The 19,037-nt window shown below is 53.7% G+C and overlaps 5 protein-coding genes across 5 annotated transcripts; 3 read left to right on the top strand and 2 right to left on the bottom strand.

Annotated features, from left to right (window-relative positions):
- Nucleotides 1-757: 757 nt before the first annotated feature.
- On the top strand, nt 758-2,385 carry Z517_09179 (uncharacterized protein; the record flags this gene model as incomplete). The annotated part of the gene is made up of 2 exons (XM_013425089.1): nt 758-1,562; nt 1,637-2,385. 2 exons carry the CDS (start codon nt 758-760, stop codon nt 2,383-2,385), a joined length of 1,554 nt encoding a protein of 517 aa, XP_013280543.1.
- Nucleotides 2,386-3,309: 924 nt separating this feature from the next.
- On the top strand, nt 3,310-4,633 carry Z517_09180 (uncharacterized protein; the record flags this gene model as incomplete). Its single annotated transcript, XM_013425090.1, has 4 exons — nt 3,310-3,759; nt 3,863-4,187; nt 4,244-4,403; nt 4,462-4,633. The coding sequence occupies 4 exons, from the start codon at nt 3,310-3,312 to the stop codon at nt 4,631-4,633; spliced, it is 1,107 nt and encodes a 368-aa protein (XP_013280544.1).
- Nucleotides 4,634-6,907: 2,274 nt separating this feature from the next.
- On the bottom strand, nt 6,908-7,291 carry Z517_09181 (uncharacterized protein; the record flags this gene model as incomplete). Its single annotated transcript, XM_013425091.1, has 1 exon — nt 6,908-7,291. One exon carries the CDS (start codon nt 7,289-7,291, stop codon nt 6,908-6,910), a length of 384 nt encoding a protein of 127 aa, XP_013280545.1.
- A 3,850-nt stretch (nt 7,292-11,141) lies between these two features.
- On the top strand, nt 11,142-11,978 carry Z517_09182 (uncharacterized protein; the record flags this gene model as incomplete). The annotated part of the gene is made up of 3 exons (XM_013425092.1): nt 11,142-11,204; nt 11,310-11,434; nt 11,507-11,978. 3 exons carry the CDS (start codon nt 11,142-11,144, stop codon nt 11,976-11,978), a joined length of 660 nt encoding a protein of 219 aa, XP_013280546.1.
- Nucleotides 11,979-17,510: 5,532 nt separating this feature from the next.
- Z517_09183 (uncharacterized protein) lies at nt 17,511-18,101 on the bottom strand (the record flags this gene model as incomplete). Its single annotated transcript, XM_013425093.1, has 1 exon — nt 17,511-18,101. One exon carries the CDS (start codon nt 18,099-18,101, stop codon nt 17,511-17,513), a length of 591 nt encoding a protein of 196 aa, XP_013280547.1.
- Between the last annotated feature and the right edge of the window lie 936 nt (nt 18,102-19,037).

The raw sequence follows: 19,037 nt of genomic DNA on the forward strand, positions 1-19,037 counted from the left end.
AAACCACGGCGCACTACGTAACTGCGTTGGACTCGGCACCGATGCCGGAATCTGCCGACATGGGCTTCTGATAGCCGCCGTCGTTACGACTCGTACACACCCATGCAGCCGGCAGGGCACTCACGTGCCTCGCTCACTATCGTCCCAATCCTAGCACGTGCGAAGATACTCAATTAACCCTCAACAGGAAAGAAGAGGGCTTGGTGTGGTATAACAGCCAATGAAAGTAGCGGTCGCTGGTGGTGGGTCCAGTGGTGCCAATGATGGCGACATATGGCGACATCTGACGGCTGGATAACGACTAACCTGCGACCACAGGATGAGGCTTTGTAGATTTGCGGAGTTGTACGTGCTGTGCAATTGTATTACTGCAAATTGACCGCCGTGCGCATAGTCGGAAGAGAAAGACTCGCGCTCGCCATGGGGCCATCACCGCATCGCGTAGCGAACACGGACGGCCAAACGGACGACCGGGCGGACGATGATAAAGGTTCTAGACGCCATGCTTGTCGCGACATTGCAATACTGATGGCGTGCTGACACCAGCATAGGGAGTGCCTTGGCATCGCAACAGTGACGGCCAACCCATGACAGTCACAGGCATGACACGCTCGACGACGCGCTCATCGAGCCTTTCTCGCAATGCAAGAGGTTTGACACAGAGAGTCACTTCTCAAGACGAGGAACCACTAGACACCCGCAAGGAGGCGACCAACTGCTCAACCCACGAAGAAACAGCCTTGCGCGCGAACAGCACATGAAGCGACCGACAGAGACCAACCGTGTCGCCGTGATTGGTGCCGGCATCAGTGGCGTTGCGACGGCTGCGCACCTCCTCAAACATGGCCTCGAGGTGACGGTGTTTGAGCGATCCAGCACCTCGGGGGGCGTGTGGCACTTTGACGAACGAAGCGCACCCGATCCACCATTTCCCAACCTCAAACCGTCCGATGGAGACTCTGTGTTTGGGCCGCAATCGACAGACGTGGCAGCGACATCAGAAGAGGAGGACCAGGGACACAATGCAGCGCTGGGGGAAATCTCGCACGCCCCGCCAGGGCCCTGTTATGCCGGGTTGATGAATAACATCCCCATTCCGCTGATGCAGACGTCGCTGATGAGCTATCCTGCGGGCACGACGGACCACCTGTCGCATGACGTCGTGGAGCGTTATATCCATGACATCTCGCGAGCCACAGGCGCGGACAAGGTCATCCAGTACAACATCCGGGTTCTCGATGTGCGGAAGCAAGGGTCCTCGTGGGTTCTCCAGACAACTGCGCTGCGGAAAGAGCCTGATCGTCTGAAGTTCACCGGCGCGACTTACAACTTTGACGCTGTCGTGATTGCGTCGGGTCATTACAGCATGCCGCGCGTGCCAGATATTCCTGGTCTGAGCACCTGGAAGCGTCTGTGGCCTGATCGGGTGTGGCATTCGAAGAGATACCGGCAACCTGCTGCGTTCAAGGACAAGACGATCCTGCTGATCGGGGCGGGGGTATCGTCGTCGGATATTGCAAAGGAGGCTGCTCCTATCGCGAAGATTTATCAGAGCTCGAGAGGTCAGTAACAGGGGACTTCCGGTGGCTAGCACCGATGTTGTGGTTTGTTCGCTAATTGCGTCTTCAACCACCAGGCGGAGTCCTCGATCTCCCCACCAGTTTCCTCCCGGAGGGGACACTTCGAATCGGGGGGATCCAATCCTTCGAACTCCCTCCTGCAGACTTTCAGCCATCACAAGAAGGGCCGATCCCGCTGGCTGTAACATTGACCGACGGCACACGCCTGCAAGACATCGACATTGTGGTTGCTGCCACGGGATACATCACATCGTATCCGTTCCTGCGGCATCTGCACTCGGACACGACCGCTGCGGCCAACGCGAGCCGCGAAATGCTGGTAACTGCCGAGGGGGACATGGTACACAATCTCTGGCAGGACATATTCTACATCCCTGACCCCACGATGGCGTTTGTGGGCACGCCCCTGCAAGTCACGACGTTTTGCCTCTTCGACTTCCAAGCGCAGGTAGTCGCCCGCGTCTTTGCGGGCAAAGCGTATCTGCCGGCGCAGGACGTGATGCGGAAGGAATACGAGGATCGCCTCGCGCAGAGACGGACGGGCCGGGACTTCCACAGCCTCAGAAAGCGAGGCGCCGAGCAGGATTACGTTGCGAGGTTGGTCGAGTGGATGAACAAGGACGCAGCCGTAACGGGGACGGAGCACATGCGCGGACACAGGCAGGAGTGGATTGCGGCGTACGAGTCGATGCAGGAGAAGTTTGCCTTCCTGCAGGTGACGGAGGACAAGCCACAGGGAGAATCAGGGGCATGGACACAGACATTGTCGCCAGTATCACAGGCACAGATATTATCTGTTTCATAAGGCGGCCTCAGCAGGCATCGAATGGATGACATTGCATTAGAAATGACTCACCTCGAAAGGTTGAGGTTCTGTACATGCGGAAAGTGTGTTCATGAGTTGATAAGCTAACGGAGCCAGGAGTGGTCAAAATAACATGGCCGCTCACTGTGGTGACCGGCTAAGTTTCCCTAACAAAATGGCTAGCCCCAGTGCCGATGAATGTATGACTAAGGCGTTGGGTGGTGCCAAGCCTTGGCTGTCATGCCTGGGCTGATTAAGTCCCAAATAGCACGTGATAAGGCCAAGCAATACTAAATAAGGATGGCACGTGTTTGTGCCAAGATACCAGTGCTCCAATGTCACGTGCTAGTGCCAAGGCACCAGGTCCGTAACAAGCCCGCCTGAATCTCTGGAGCCAGACCCAAAATGGTCTCGGTAGATTACTCCATCACGGACGCCAGAAGTTCCAATGGATTTGACTGGTTCCGAACGAACCTCGGGTTGCAAACATGCCATCGGCGGCCTTGGTTGAACCGCACACTTGTCCTGAATACCTACACACACACACACACAAGGCGGACTGGCGCGCAGATGGCGTGAATGCTTTTTTGTGACCTCGAAGCCCAATGCGGGCTTGGAGAGACGCCATTATGTGCCAGATGTCATCATCGGCGTCCGTCCGGCCATGAAACGGACCAAACATGACTCCAACTGTTAAGCCGTCCGCTCGGCGCCGAGACATAAGCATCGTATATGTGGTGATGGTATTCAGATACCAAGATGCCAGTTGTATATAACTTGGCTGGTGTCTGCTTTGGTTTGCTTCGATCCAGAACCATCCAGACAGTCAACGCGCCTGATCGTAGGAAGGATTGGCGACAAGACTAGCATTAACACTACCAGTACTTAGCACCAGCACAAGCACAAGCAACAGTGGTACCAGCAATGGCCCCCGCCGCGATAACCCTGTTTCCGGAGATTCGCGATGTCGTGGCCCCCCGGAAAGACACGCTCGGCCTGCCCGAAGCAGCCGTGAAGCGATTGACCAAGGCAGGCATCGACCTATCGCAAGGCTACCCCTACCGCCCAGCGGCGCCCTTGTACTTGGACGACGTGTACAAGATCCGATCCGAGCCGTGGGACCACATCGAGTCCGGCGTGAGAGCCGACAGGTCCAAAAAGGCCCTGTTCTCCGCCGCGTCCAAGGTCACCGACTTCACGGCGTACGTGGGCACGCAGGTCGACGGGCTGCAGCTCAAGGACCTGACGCCGGAGCAAAAGGACGAGTTGGGCTTGTTGATTGCCGAGCGCGGCGTCGTCGTGTTCCCGAACCAGGACCTGTCGCCTCAGGAACAGCTCAAGCTCGGGGAGTGGTATGGGAAGATCGAGATTCACGTACGTGACGCAAGGCCCGGCGGTGGATTCCCGCTTCCCTTTCCTCCCTCGTTAACACAAGCCCAATGCAATAAGCTGCTGCTAACAAGGGAGGGTTCTTCAGCCACAAGCTCCTATCGTGCCGGGACTGCCTGGCGTCACGGTCCTGTGGCCTGACCTGCAGGCCACGGAACGGTCCGTGACATATCGAAATCCCGGTGGCGCCGCTGCGTGGCACACGGACCTCGTTCACGAGCCGCAGCCCGCGAGCGTGACACACTTGCACAACGACGTCGTTCCGACCGTCGGCGGGGACACGCTGTTCGCCAGCGGGTATGCCGCGTACGAGAAGCTGTCGCCCGCGTTCCGCAAGATCATCGACGGCAGATCGCCGTGTACCGCTCCGGTCATGCGTACCTGGACCGAAAGAACCCGACCGCGGGACCCAAGTACGTGGAACGCGTCCACCCGCTGGTCCGTGTCCACCCGGCCACCGGTTGGAAAGCCCTGTGGGTGAACCGGCAGATGACGCTGCGCATCGTGGGACTGGATCCGGGAGAGAGCGACGCCATCCTCAACTGCCTGTACCACGTGTACGAGACCAACGTTGACATCCAGGCCCGTATCAAATGGACTGCCGGCACGAGCGTGCTCTGGGATAACAGGTACTGTCTCCCTTTGAGGATTGACGGGGAAATCATTGCGCTGACGATCGACTGACAGAATCATGATCCACAACGCAAGCTGGGACTATGCAGGAAGAGAGCCGCGCCATGGCACCCGTGTGACTTCGTTGGGCGAGAAGCCGTACTTTGACCCGGATGCCCCGACACGAAGACAGGCGCTGGGACAGCTGGGACCCGACGAGTTGGAAGAGGATGGTCTCGTTGCGTGAAGAAACGTGTTTATTTGGTGCTGCTGACGTGTGTGGTGTCATGGTACGGTATGTTCTGGGCTCATCCGAGTGACGTGAATGATGCAGGAAGCAATTTGCCGTTCGTGGACTAAGCTATGCGGACGCTTTGAGCGAATACTGCTCAAGTGGTTGACATGGTTCCGGATCGTGGATGAATAGTGTTGCAATCGGAGCAGAAGCTATCACGCTAAGTATAGTGCTTGGATCGACGAATCATAGAATGAACGACTCTCTGGAAGGGTACTTGGTCAACAACGAGATCGTGCATATGCAGTGACTTGGTCGTATCGCGTATTGACGCCCACGCCGAGAGATATGGCATGGAAAAATGGACCGTCATCGTGAGAAGTTCAAAGACATAGGAAAGGTAGAGGGCCAGAATTTCATTGACTCGACTGTTTCACTGTCGTTTGTATTGCGTTGGGCCATTTCTGAGTAGACAGGAGGGCGAGAAAGTGACGGAGTCTCACACTCAAAACTCCTGACAAGATCCGCAACCAGGAGAGAATGCAGGACAGACGGACAGAGTGGCTGACATTGTCCAACAGATGTTTCGAATATCTCCAGAAGGAATCCTTTTCCCATCGGCTGGTGGTGCTACAAGGCCGACAAATAGCTCCGTCAGCATGGGTCCCAAGCATGTCCTGGATCCCGGTGAAGAGCTTAAGAGTGACGCTGTCGCGCACGCTGCTGAACGAACAACCCATAGCTGCTTCCTTATAATTTTCGAAAAGAGCAGCTCCGGCATGCTGGAGTGGTTCCATTGAAAGGTCTGTTTTGTTTGGTGATGAGTAGATTGCCGCCGGTAGCTTGGGTAGAATGGAGGCGGCGCGGCAGACTTGGCCGTATCTTCGGGGTAATATCGTAGTAATCCCTCACTTCGTCCCGTCCCGTTTCTCTTATTATTTGTGGGAAAATAATTTGAGATTGTGCGAGAGTTGCAGCACAAGGCGCATGTCCTCAGGTCGCAACAGGCTCAGGTTCCTGGACAGTGTCTTCGGCCGTTCAAATCAGTTCCCGAGGCGAGATTCGTCGCTGCCGTAAACAAGGTTCTTGGATTTGGAGGTGTAGTTGTAGCATATTTTCGGCGACGGCAAGTCTCCAGTCGGAGTTTTGTCTGCGGCAAGATCAATCTGCTGGTTTCATCGTCTGATCTTCCTTGATCCCGGGTATACAAGCGCGCGAGACTCGTCATATGCTAACCACATTGGTGTTGAGCCCTGGTGAGAGTGATGGTCTGGTCGAATATGAACACGCCACCTGATGTAAGCTCGCGAAAGCCGTCGTTGTGGCATGAGATGTGACGCGGAAGCCGGCCGTGAGGTGGAGCAGGAGTACGTCGTGCACTCGTGTCGGTCACATCACTTCTCGATTCGGAAATACAACTAGAGTCGCCAGGTACATCGGATTCTTCTTAACCAACAGTTGGCAGGAAAAACTCCTGTCTTGGTTGAAGCTGCGGATGAAGAGCCCCTGGGACAGTGGGAGAGTGAGACAAGAACGGCGTAATGACCGGGATCGGATATGGACGGCCAGGCTATCATGTCACAGCGGCGACGACCCTGCTCTCTAGGCCTGACTGCGGTCTTCCCAGATCCCGCGTATTGATGACGCCGGAGCCCTTGCTGATCTATCAACGTCGAGCGCAAGATATTCCTCGCCAACCGAAGGGACATGGTGCCGCCCTTCTGCGCCGACCGAAAACAGAAGCCCTGTCGAACAAGGAGACGCTTTCAGCTCACCGCAAACGGTGTACTGTGAACGGCACGAAGACATGCTCATCGGACCCCAGCAAAGTCTGCGAATTTGCACAGTCTAGATTTGTCCGACGCGTCGACCGATACATTAATTGTTCCTCCCTGCTGCTGCTGCTGCTGCAATTGTGTCGTCGTCGTCTTCTTCTTCTTCTTTGTCTTTGTCTTTGGGTTCACTAATCGGCGGGATCCGAAAGAAAAGGTGCAAGGAGACATTGTTTTGCAAACGGGCTTCTTGTGCTGCATGGGGTATTTGTTCCAGATCAGCCGAGATGCAGTGTATTGTCCCTCCAGATCCATCACAGTCATACACTAGCCTCTTGTAGGCAACAGGCCTTCCTTGGTAAACCCCCAGACAGATAAACACCCCGTGAATACATATCATGATACCCAAAGGTCTCCCAGTCAATGCAATTGCATGACCCTGACCCCCGCCCCCTTTGCTTCTCATCACTGGTTACGGCCCTGAAGAAAGGGTTGAGCGAGTGAACAAGGTTACTCACGAGCAGCGGGTGGTGGCTGTGGTGGCGGCTTCGTGTGTGCCGCCGCCCTCTGCAATCAGCAGCTGTGGTTCCACAGCCACAGGCTCATGAAGGCCCAGGCATGCGGTCTCCAAGGGTCTGAACTCATTGGTATTCCCGGACTCGCTCGTGCCATTGCCGTCCCAGAGGTTATTCGGGAGGATGTCCTCCATGGTGGCCGGCAACGCAAACCCCGGACCACCCACGCTCGGCACGCTGTGTTGGGCGAAATCCGACGTTTCTGATCCGCGAATCTCTGTAGCTGTGGCCGGAAGCACCACAGATTTAGGCAATGGTCGCAGGGACGTCGCTGTGCTGGTTCCTCCCCATGCCTCGAGCAGCGTGGCCAACAGAAGAAGCATTTAGAAACGAGGGTGGCGATCTGAGTGGCACGAATCTGCTCATAACCTGCGCGAGCTCGACCATCAGGACCGCGACAGTACCGTGCTCGCCTGCTGATCGATGCTCAAGTCCCCACACGGTTGTAAGACGTCTTCGCTGAGTTTATGGCCCGGTAAGAACCACGGCGGGCGGGGAAAGCCGGATGAACAGGCCGTCTCATTCACCGTTTTTGGCGTCCAAGATGTATTGCAGAGACCGTGTCGTGATATCGGCTACCGAATACAGAATCACACACCACCACTGCTCGTCGCAGGAGCAGTAAAGTACTGTGGGTGAGGTCAAAGAACAGAGAATCAGGATACACTCTGACTTTCAACTTCCAGTGGCCGATCTTCAGAGTCTGGTAGCTCGGTTTGATCTCGTCGACGACAGCTAGAGAGACGGAGTTCCATGTTGGCAAAACGCAGAACAGCACTGCTGCTTGGATACACAGGTGATCCTAGCGCCTCGCGAAGGTGAGAAGCTAAGGGAAGCGGTCCACTTAACGTCTCTCTGCGCTTCGTGATCCCAGACGATCAGAAGTAGGGTTCCAGAACTATTCTCTTTCATGTAAATCGGGTTGGAATTCAAATTGTTCGCCGCGGCGGGCATTGAGACTGGCTGTGACAGACATGGCAGCGACTGGACGGGGCTGGCTGCTCTGTATCCGCGCCAGTGTATCGATATGTCTCGCTGGTTTTTCGTATGTCTCTTGATGCTTTTCTGCTATAGGATCTTGGACTGACTCTTGGTTTCTTTCTGGCCCATGCTCGTACGCGAGATTCCTTTCTCTTACACGTCTATAGACGAGTTAGACCAGGAACGGAGGATTCGATATGTGTTCGGGCCGTCGCAAATGCTTTACTGCTTATAAAACCAATTAGAAATGGTGCTCACTGGACAACTTGATCCGTCTAGCGTGATCCCGGTCCTTGCCTTTCTTGTGATCGGCCTCAAGACCGAGCTTTTGTGGAGCCGCGAACCTGAATCTGCGTGTCCCTATCCTGTCTTTGTCGGGCGACCAAGGTCCGCAGGCTTGAGCTATTGCAGCGTAGTGGGGAGTCGGTACAGGAACTTCGTCCATCGAGCACTCGAAAAGCTTGAATTGAGCGGTAGATGGCCGAAATTGAAGGAGAAAGAGGCCGGAAAAAGAGTCCGCAAGGAACCTTGGGAAAGAGGAATAAAGGTTTCAATGCCTCATTTGAGCAGGAGGCTCACACCCACTCGTTGCCTTGTGTCCCCCTTGGATTTAGGGGGCTGTCGACGCCTTGCAACCGGTAACGGGCATGCTGTGACCCACACTGGCTCTGTAGCATGGGTTGGAGCCCAGGGTACGATTTCGTGTGAGCGGTGATTGCACCCCGGAGCTTTGCAACTCTAGGGTACGTTTGCCTTCTGAGTGATGAGCGTGGCCTTGGCTTTGTGGCGTGGATTGGCGTCCAGGGTCCGAGACCAAGATAGTTGCAAGGTCGCCGTCAATTGGACGTTCGACGCCGACGCCCTGGTCCTTGTCTTCAGACGTTGCATCGACGTTGCTTTGAGAGTTGATTATGCCGCAGCAGAGCTCGAGTCATAACAGGGTTTGAATAGCATCGTTCCCCACACCCAGCCACTCCGATACAGGGGGAAGGCCGCAGCACTCCAGGCCTCCTCGTGCTTCCCTGTCAAACAAAGCCTGCATCCTAGTAGCTAACCCTGACGGCTAGCGTACATTAGCTTGGTGCCGATAATAAGGAAGCCAGCCGACACGATTGATTCAGCAGAGAGAAAGGAAAGGAAAGTTGTAGTCGACGACCAATATTGACCACGTCATACAACGCCGTCAGCTGTCATTGTATCACATGATGGACTGACTGGACATGCATAATTGTCCCCTCCCCAAGTATCTATTGCCCCCAGTGTCAAGGTGAGTTCTTACATAGCTTGGAGCTCGGCAGGACATTGATCCTCCAAAGGTGGCGCGAGCCATAGACCATGACCCATTACCAACGCGACGAAACACTCTCTTCGGATGCCCTCACCCTTCCGCTTCTCTCGGCTTGCTTGGATCCTCTCCTTCTCTAGAGGCTATTCTGATCTTCACCGTGCCCTCAGTACGTAGTTCGCACGTGGCTAGGAATCAAACAGAGTCCTCGATCTTTCGGGCGAGGGATTCTCACTGGATGCATTGCTAAAACGTTCAAGAGACTTGACAGTCAGGCCAAAGGCCTCGATTCCATTGTCCCGCTCGGCAGCTAGCTTCTAATAGACTCAATAAGACTATTGACAGGTGGTTCAACAAATTTTCGTAACATGCCGTTGTCAGCCCATGTTGAACATCAACCGAGACAGCGTTGGTTTGGCCTCGTTCAGCAGCCATTTGTATTTGCTTGTCTGCACTGAATGGAAGGATGAATGACAGTTGCTCGTGACCATCAGTAACTATAGCTGAGAAGTACCATCCTCTGAACAAAGGCGAGCCTGCAGCGATTTCCCTACACCTGGATCGAGACGATTTTGTATCAGTGATGCTGATGCGCTTGTTGGTGGGGTTGTGGTTTCCTTGTCAGAATAGAGATCTCGCTAAGGTGCGTTGGCGACATCGTGATGCGAATGAAGCAGGGTACTATCGATGGAGTCTCGCTATATTAAGAGTGCTCTCGCGATGCTGATGGGCTCATATGGTGTCGATGACCTTGGTCCTTTCCATTGTGCAAGTATTCAGCACTTGGAAAAGTGGCTCTATTCTAGCGCATCGGCGCTTTGGCAAGTGAGCTGAGGTGCCCAGCATTCAGATTTGTCTTTCCATTTGTCTGAACTCAAAAACCATTGTGATTTCCGTGGTAAATGGTGCATGATCCCGGCGGAGAGGTGCCGCCTGGGGGCTACATTTTGTTATTTTAACGCCAATTTCTTGTGCCTATCCCAGCAATCGACGCCCGCGGGCTTGGTGGCCGAGAATCCGTATCTGCCTATGGTGCGAAAAACCCAAGGTAGGCCGAGTCGTTGTCCTCTGAGAGCCTCCGAAGCCGGTCGGTTAGAGGAATTGCACGACCCGTGGCCGAAGGGCCACTGTGGCAAGATGCAGTTGGTCTGGGGCTGCTGCATTGTATTGGTGAGCTTTGTTCGATTGATTCACAAGAGTAACACGGCAGAGCTGTCGAGCCTGGGCTCTGGCGTATGCCTGTCTGCGTGCCTGCACATGTGGGGGCCAGGGGGACTCGGGGGGCGGCTTGTGGTGAACCTCAATTGGCAACAAAAGGAGACGTGATTCTCAACCCAGGCTGCGGAGTTTCAAAGCGAGTTATGTGGGTGTCACTGAGTCTTCAGCCACGGATTTGTCGAGTTTTTGGATGCTGAAGGGCTTCTAAACAGTCCTGCTCTTCCCTTCGAGACTGTGACGGGCGTTAGACATACCAGTAGCTCCCTTCATATCACCATCTTGCGTTTCCGCAGTCCGTGTCCTTGTGGGGATTTCGAGGCAGAAGGGATGGGAGACTGTATCCGTCAATGAAAGACGCTCGCCAAGGGCGATTATAGCCAAATTTAGAGCGTAAGGAGCAAGACAAGAAGGGCATGTTGTGACCAGTTGAACTACCTGGATCGACACAAGCAAAAGGGGCTAACAAGACACGTTCGTTAAATGGGCACTAGAGCCGTCCAGACCACCGTTAAACCTTCCAGGCACCTCTGGCGGAAGCAGTGTCACCGCCATCATCACAACGGACACGAATAGACGAATCGGATTCAATGTCCCGCGAACTCGCCTGGAGATTTAGACAAAAAGGGGGTGACGGGGGTCCGTGGCCCCTGTGTTACTAGTATTGTTAGCAAAGTCAACCGTTTACCACAATGAGCGGCGACGGTTCTTGTGCCACCCTACCCTGGTGGTACAACGACGTGGGCACCAATATGGTCGGACAGCCGCAAACAGGAGCTTCGTTGCCTCCTAGACTGAGCACCTCAAAACAACCATCGTCTCCCTCTTCCATCCCGTGCAAGTGCTGAGATCTTCCATAGCTGAACCCAAGTCTTGATATGCAACACGTTCTGTGCGGAAAAAGAAAAAAGAAGATTCCAGGCAACAAGCCTATCCTTTTTATCGCACTCTACCCCAGTGGCATCGTGAACAATGAGGAACAAAAGTAATGCGCACAGGCACAGTCCTTCCCCCACCCCTCTTCCTCCAGCCTCAAAAGACTTACTGTTCGCGTTAGGTATCATTGGGCTTTTTTAATCGGACCCAAGAAAGAAAAGTCCGCTCATGTTCCAGGCGTACGCTGTCACGTCAAGAACGTCCCGAGACCCACTCCTCATGGGCGCGCCGTCGAGTGGACGTACGAAGAGTCGAAGTTACATAATGTTCGAACATCCAACAGCCTGCTGATCCGCGTGGTCATTGGGAAAGTCGTCGACATGGAACGCCTTCTCGACACGATTCGAAATGTCCCTCTGGTGCAGAATGATCGGATGTGGAGATGCTGCACCTGGTGCGCTGACGTCCTCGCGGCTCTCGAGAGGGATGGCCAGGCCCTAGGAACGGCAGTGCTCGATTGGAAGCGAATTCAAAAGGTAGCAAGACATTACGCAGGAGCGAAAACAGCTCAGGGTCGCTTTGCTGCTGGAAATTCAATGGACAAGCCGAAGCCGACCTGGGACATGCTGAAGGACAAAGAAACGGTCGCTTAGGGAGGACCGAGACAATTGTTCACTTTGTTATCCTGACATCACTGAAGCGGTGAAAGGAGGGGGATCAGGTTCATAGTTTGACTCTATGAGATCACGCTCATTTCCAGCTCGATTTGTCTCAGCTTGCTCTCTATCTGAAACGGCTCACTCACTAAGAATACTCCCCACCATCTCTGAGGCGTAGTCTCCATCTTCAGCTCGTCGGGGAAGGGCTCAAGGAACGAATCAACATCATCCCGCCAGCTTGTCCTCGCCGCACTACCGAGCCATACCGCGGTATACTCCCAATAATATGGGTACCATCTGGCACATTCCCAGTCGATCAGACCAACCACTCGATATCCACGGGGCATGATGTTGAATGGATTCAGGTCGCCGTGGGTGAATACTGGCGGTGGCCATGACTTGTCCTGGCCAACTATTATTTCTCGAATCTTTTGAAATTCTGGGTTATCTCCTAGCCTTTCTGCTTGTGCGAGGGTAGATCCTTCCCTCAGCCAGTGGTGTAGCTCTTGTATCGTTTTGAATGGACCGAAACGAGGACGAGAGCTGGGATTGAAAGGGTCGCATAATGATCCGCCGGCGCAACTCTTGTATCATGCTCTTCAGCTGGTCAAGGATTCTGCGGCGAAACTCTTCGAATCCGGGCTTCTTGCACACTCTCGCCAGGTTATCCCCCCGAATCCTCTCCATCACGATGTAAGCGCGGTTCTTGTGGAGAAAGAACAATCGATCTTTGGCACCGCAATGCACCGGAATGGATGTATTCTGGGCGACAAATGCGGCTGTTGCCCCTTCGGTCAGGTGAACGGTTGGCCCTGTTTTGTCGGTGTGATTCGAAACAGCAGCCTATCCGGGTGTACAACTTTGCCGTGGTCTTCATCGCGACGAGAGTCATCCAGCGGCGGGAAACAGTGTTATTGATGGCTAATTTCACACTCCCTGCATGTCGATTCTCGTCCAGGGAACTAATGATCCTCAAAGGGCCACCAGTCTCCCTCAATTCCATGACGAGATCAGCTATGCCGAGTCCGCTTCTTTGCTCTTCCGCGTACGATCGACTTCGCAGGGCGATGATTGATTCGCACGATAGGAGGGCTACCTTGAGAGACAAGTCATCGGAGGACGGTCGCGGCGGTCACTGCATGTAAAAATCATATTAGATAATGGTGACGTGTTGACAGACTTCAAAACAGAGGAAGATACACTCTGATGCAGAAGCACGGCCCGCCGCAGGCCGAAGAAGCCTTGGTTGTGACAGCGTGGGAAGTTGTGCCGGTAGGGACAATCTGTTGAGACGACGCTGTCTACGCGTGCAAGTCCCCGCAGTCTGGTATTGCCAGCTCGGTGGGAGGTGCTTCGAGGGTCATGTGACCGTCGTTCCTTGTGCAATGTACAACTAGGGCGCAGGTGCGTTAAATCCAGGCCTGCTTACCTGCCTGCATGCCTGCCTGCGACAACACTTCGTCACTTGTAGACTGTGGATTTGACCGTGCAGCTACTGACATGGATGGCACTGGCCAGTACAAATCCCATTCAACGCGAACCTCGACTGACCAGACCAGACCAGACCAGACCACATTACGCACGCACACGCATGCTTGTGCAGTTACAGGAAGAGAAGGGAGAGGAGGGGGGGGCACAGCCTGATGATAATTCCGAGCGGAGCCAAACAGAACATCTTCTCCCTTTGTTCTTGTTTTCATTCTTGAGACGAAACCGTTTAGAAGATACAGTCAGCGACGCATAGGTGACACGACACGGCAGGAAACTACAAGTACGAGAATTGGGTCACGGTGAGCTCGATCGATGTATTGGGTTTGGGCAGGGCCGGCTATCATCGTCTTTGTCTCGACGACGCCGTTGGAAAATTGAATGGATCGATCGATTTATTGAGTGAGCGGTCACTGTCTTCATCGTTTATTTGCTTGCTTAATTTACTTACTTTATCGGTTACTTACTTAATTTCTTGTCAGCTTAATGCTTAAAAACCTTGATCCTTACTTGATCAAGCTCCGACACAACATTGAGACCCATCTAGAGAGGCTCAATGGAGCCCCGCCTATGCGCACAATACTCCTACCAACGCCAGAAGGCAACCACTGGTCGACGAATGAATCCTGAAGGGAACCATGTGGTCGATGAATGAATCCTGGGCAACCATGTGGTCTACGAATGAATCCTGAGGCAACCATGTGGTCGATGAATGAATCCTGAGGCAACCATGTGGTCGATGAATGAATCCTGAGGCAACCATGTGGTCGACGAATGAATCCTGAGGCAACCGTGTGGTCGATGAATGAATTCTGAGAAGTCACATCGACAACAATCTTCAAGGGGTCCTTCACTCATCAAATTCCTTCAGGTCATCATCGTTCTTATCCTCGGCCCGTTTTTCTCACCGCTCGCAGAACTTCGAAAACATGCCATCTGCGACCTGCATCAGAACGTTGTCGTTGTACCAGCCCATCACCATTGAGTTTTTGTCAGTAATTGACAAGGTAGCAGCCGGATTGACGCCGTGGCAAACCCATATGTCGCTGAATGAGCCTTGCCTTCGATGACGAGGAATGAACATCGAAGTGTCATGTCTGACTCCTGAGTGGGTGTGAAGCAGAGCTCTCTTTCAAGGTTCAGTTGAACAGGTATGCTTTTACGACTGATTCCTCGAGGCCACGCAGAGCTCGTACTTGGCGTATTTCCCAGGGGTGGAAACCCAACACAACGTCTGGGAAAGGAGTGCCAGGGCCCAGAGGGCAGAGCCTTGGGGGCAAAAGGAGCAGCAGGAAGAGGCGCTGTGGCTTCTGAGGCTGCATCGGAGGTTGCGCTGTTTTGTTATATATATATATGAGTGCTGAAGCTGCGAGCGTCGTGGACGCCGCCGCAGTGGTGGGATACGCGACCGAGGCTCGTCGCTGAGTCCGGTATGTTGGCGACTTCTTGTCTTCTCTCGTTAGACTGTGGGCGCGCCCAGATGACTTGTAGCCGCTCCTCAATCTCCAGAGGCGGGAAATAGTTAAGAATGACAAAATCGGCGTCTTTCGGCCTCGCGATACGATTGACCAGGCTTTGAGACCCGGACGACGACGTATGAGCGTGTGAAGAAGCCGAAGACTGGCCCGGCAGAGGCTGTCATCTTGTGGAGCTTTCGGAGATTGCTGCGCGTGAGTGGCGCAGGGCAGGCGAAGCCATCTGGGCGGTCGAGAGAGCACTGCAGCTCTGACGAAGAAGAAGAGGACAAGAAGGACGGAAAGTTCCTCCTTATCAAGACGTCGCGAGACCACTGCCTGGGGAGAGAGAGAGAGTGCGAGGCAGTCGGAGGTATTTATCTTCGCCTTCACTTTCTTCGTCAGTGCCATACCACATAATGAAAAGGCAAGGCAGTTGGAGATGCTTGTCATATCACATAATGGCATGGGCAAAGGCGCTTTGCTGACTCGGTGGCTTTGTTTTCCGTGCTCGGCCACGGACCATTTCGTGAATCGCGACCTCTTTTGGCGAATTCGCCGTCAGCCTGATGGTTGTATCAGTGACATTTGAACAAAGAAACAGTTTGATGGTGAGTTGCCTTTGTTCAAATTTATTCACCCTGCGACGCCGTACTCGGTATCAATCGGCTTACCTGCGGAAGCGGATTCACATAGTGTAAAAATCACAAAATTATACCGTGTGGTTGTGGTGATACGGGCTGGTGACAGGTCAAAAACCTGTCCAAATAATATTTGCAGGACGCTGCGGCGGGCTTCGATGTAGGGGTGCTATACGCCTGTGCAAGCCACCCCAGCACCTCGAGTTTGAGGCGCGCGAACAACCCCAAAGGTGCCCGCTCATAGCGCCCTCAAGCTTGCGAATTCAGTGGTGTTGTGAAACATAACACCACTCTTTGCACAGCACTACACTGCACCACGCTCATCTGATCGAAGCAATGATCATAACGAGAGGTAATGGCTGGTAAACTAGAGGCAGATTGAAAGCGTATCAATGCAAAGTGCAAAGAAGAGAGTACATGCAGGGATGGCTAAAGGTGGGTTGATTTTCAGCGTGGCGACTATTGACGATGGGTACATGTGGTTCAAAAAGCGATAGGGGCGCCATAAGTGCTTGGGAAATCTATTTAGGTGAGGGATTCTACCTCGAAACCTCGTTGAGGGCACCTGGAATGCCAGGACTGGGAGTTGCCTCAACTCACAGCCTGCTATGGTAACCATGGTAGCCGTGCATTCTAGCTGTGGTAGCCTTTGGACGCTGGTCGCCTGGCACGTTTTTCCATTATTCCCTAGGCGCCTTTGGTTCCCCTGGAGTCTCAACTTCTGGGTATTTAGAGCCCCTATAGTTCAACTTTCCAGCTCATCGGTTCCCCCCAGCTCTGCGGGCCCCTGTGCCACCCGAGGGCTGTCATTGCAGGTTATTGGCCACCCTCTCTATTTCCCTCTTCTCATCCATATCTCTATCTCCATCAATATTCTTCCCTTCCTCCCCGTCATCGTGCTACCAGGTATCTCTACAGGCAGGCAGGCAGGCAGGCAGACAGACAGACCGGCAATCTCGACACAAGATCAGAGGGATTGGTCTCGGTGCCTGTCTCGGTATTGATGCTGTTGCTTCCGGCGCTGCGAACGAACAGCGAGACGAGGGCCGTCACGCCAAACGAAAAACGGAACGGCTACGGTATCTTCATCTTCAACAGTAGCCGTAGAGAGGGTTCTACGACAGGGATTCTGCTCTTTGCGGCTGACTACAGAAAAGAGGAGAGAGATGGCACGGAATTGGGGATGTTATTGAAAAATTGACATTGCAGTCTTCCCCAAAGAGCAAGATTCCAGACAAAGAACCCTCGATATCATTGAAGAGGGGCCACATCTACCAAAGGATGGCGGTATCAATGAAGCAGCGACCTCAAAGGCTCCCTCGTCGACAGCGAGGTTATGCCGTGCTGTAAGAACGGAACGGAACGGAACAATGTCGGCGGACATCCAGAAGGCAAAGGAGGGAACGACTTGGAGGACAGTCCGCACAACGACACTAGGCAAAATATTGTACACGTCTTCCAACAAATCCTGAAGACTGACTGACCGATTGACCGCATGGCGGCGTCATCTTGCCCAAACAACTGAAGCGAGTGAACACAAAGTGAAGAAAGAAAAGAAAGCAACGAACGAACCCCATGCGGCATGACACTTCTGTTGGTATACCGTTATCCCGTGCCCAAGTCCTCAACACCGACAATGTTTCTATGTCTTGTATTTTGTGTTCCACCCTTTCTCCCGCTCGAGCCCAAGCCCGAGTCCGGAACGCCAAAGTCGAAGACAGAAAAAAGGAGGAAGCTGAGGGCGGATTGGATGCGTCGCCAGCGCCAGACAAAGGGGTCGCGGGGGATCTGCGGCGACGACTTTGACGTCAAAGGTCGGTCGAACTCAAGGGGTAAAGGCATGCTTTTTCTTCTTCTCGGAGCGTCATCGATTAGCTTTGTGGAGCAGGAAGGAGAACAAAAGGTAACTTACCTTCCGCCCATCCACCCGCGCTGGTCGAACACTAAACGCCAATGTTGAAGGATGGAGAGGGCGTGTCGGCACCGGTGATGTACAGGTTGACCATGGACATCTCTTTGGTGTCGAAGGTGAAAGACCGGTCGCCGTACTCGGCCAACTTGAGAAAGCCGCTGCCGTCATTTCTGACGCACCACGCCTTCAGCATCGCCTCGACCAACTCGCCCACACTGTCCAAGCGGTCTTCTTTGTGCAAGAATTGTACGAGTCCATCGTAGCAGGTCAGGGCGGCCTCACACAGTGTCCGATCATCGCGCTGGTCTTTGAACTTCCGGACCTCCCCCATGACCCAGCCGTGGACTTCGCTTTTCATGTGCCGCAAAGCGTCCTCGCCGTGCACATGGAAAGAATCTGGTTGGCGCAAGATCGCCGGCAACTTATCCACCCGCCCGCCCGTACGGAGCACCCGCATTTGATCACTGTCCAGGCCGGTGGGTTTTGTCGTGCCAATATGCCCAATCTCCATTTTGATATACTCGTGCCAAAATGTATTTCTAAGAGAGGCATATGACAGACCGTTGAAGTCCGGGGTACATTGGTAGTGGACAGTAGGGGTGAACGAGACCTTACGAGCCATGGTAATTTTGTTGGCGCGGCACTGCCTGGAGATATTGAATACTAACCATCGGACGAGATTCGGTCGCGAAGAAAGCACTAATGCACTAAACGATCATGCAACCACTGTAAGCATGGACGAAGGATTGCTTCCTATTCGTCCCCGTGTGAGGTTTATATGTCTGATGGAAGATAGGGCATGTTTCGAATGTTGAATGCACCCATGGCGCAGGAAGGGTGCTTTGACGTGTCGCGAAGACCATTTGCGTTTGCTATGTCTCGAAAGCGACGTGAATTAAACTCTGGGATACTCGACCAGCCATACCTGACATCGCACCCTTTCTCGCGCCTATGGGATGGTCCTCCACGCAGTCCGGAGGTCATAACCCGGGATATCCGATGCGGACCAGCCTGGGAGATCTGGAGGGCTGCTCGGGGAGAATGACCGAACCTGAGAGGAGTTCTGTAGCCACTGGCTGCGAGACCCTACCCGCCACCTGTCAATTGAACTTGTCCATGTGTTGAAATGAGTGTTTCTGGGCAGCCAAAGTACCTGTCAGATAGCGTTCGATTGCCAGCCATGGCGGACAAGTGGAAAAATGCAATGTCTGGTTCACCAACGAGAAGACGGGCCTCGGTCAAGTCCAAGTCCCTGGCAATGTGAGATGGGAAAAGTTGGACAGGAATCTTCAGAAAGTTGGCAAAGGTGGTGGAAGCTAAGGCAGCCGCATGACAACGTGTAATTCCAACAGTGCCAATGTTGACTGCGGCACGTTTCGAAACGCTGTACTTTGTGTTGGTGGTGTGAAGGGGAATCGAAGGTGGCCAAATCAAAGGGTTGGAACTGGACATGGAATGGTGGAGTCTCTAGTCAGGATGTAAAAAGCACCGTTGCCAGGGTCAGCGGCATGGAAGTGATGGGCAAAAGTTCCCTGCCTTGCATGAATCACATTTCTTG

Source organism: Fonsecaea pedrosoi (genome assembly GCF_000835455.1).
Source record: "Fonsecaea pedrosoi CBS 271.37 unplaced genomic scaffold supercont1.6, whole genome shotgun sequence".
Classification (NCBI taxonomy): Eukaryota; Fungi; Ascomycota; class Eurotiomycetes; order Chaetothyriales; family Herpotrichiellaceae; genus Fonsecaea; species Fonsecaea pedrosoi.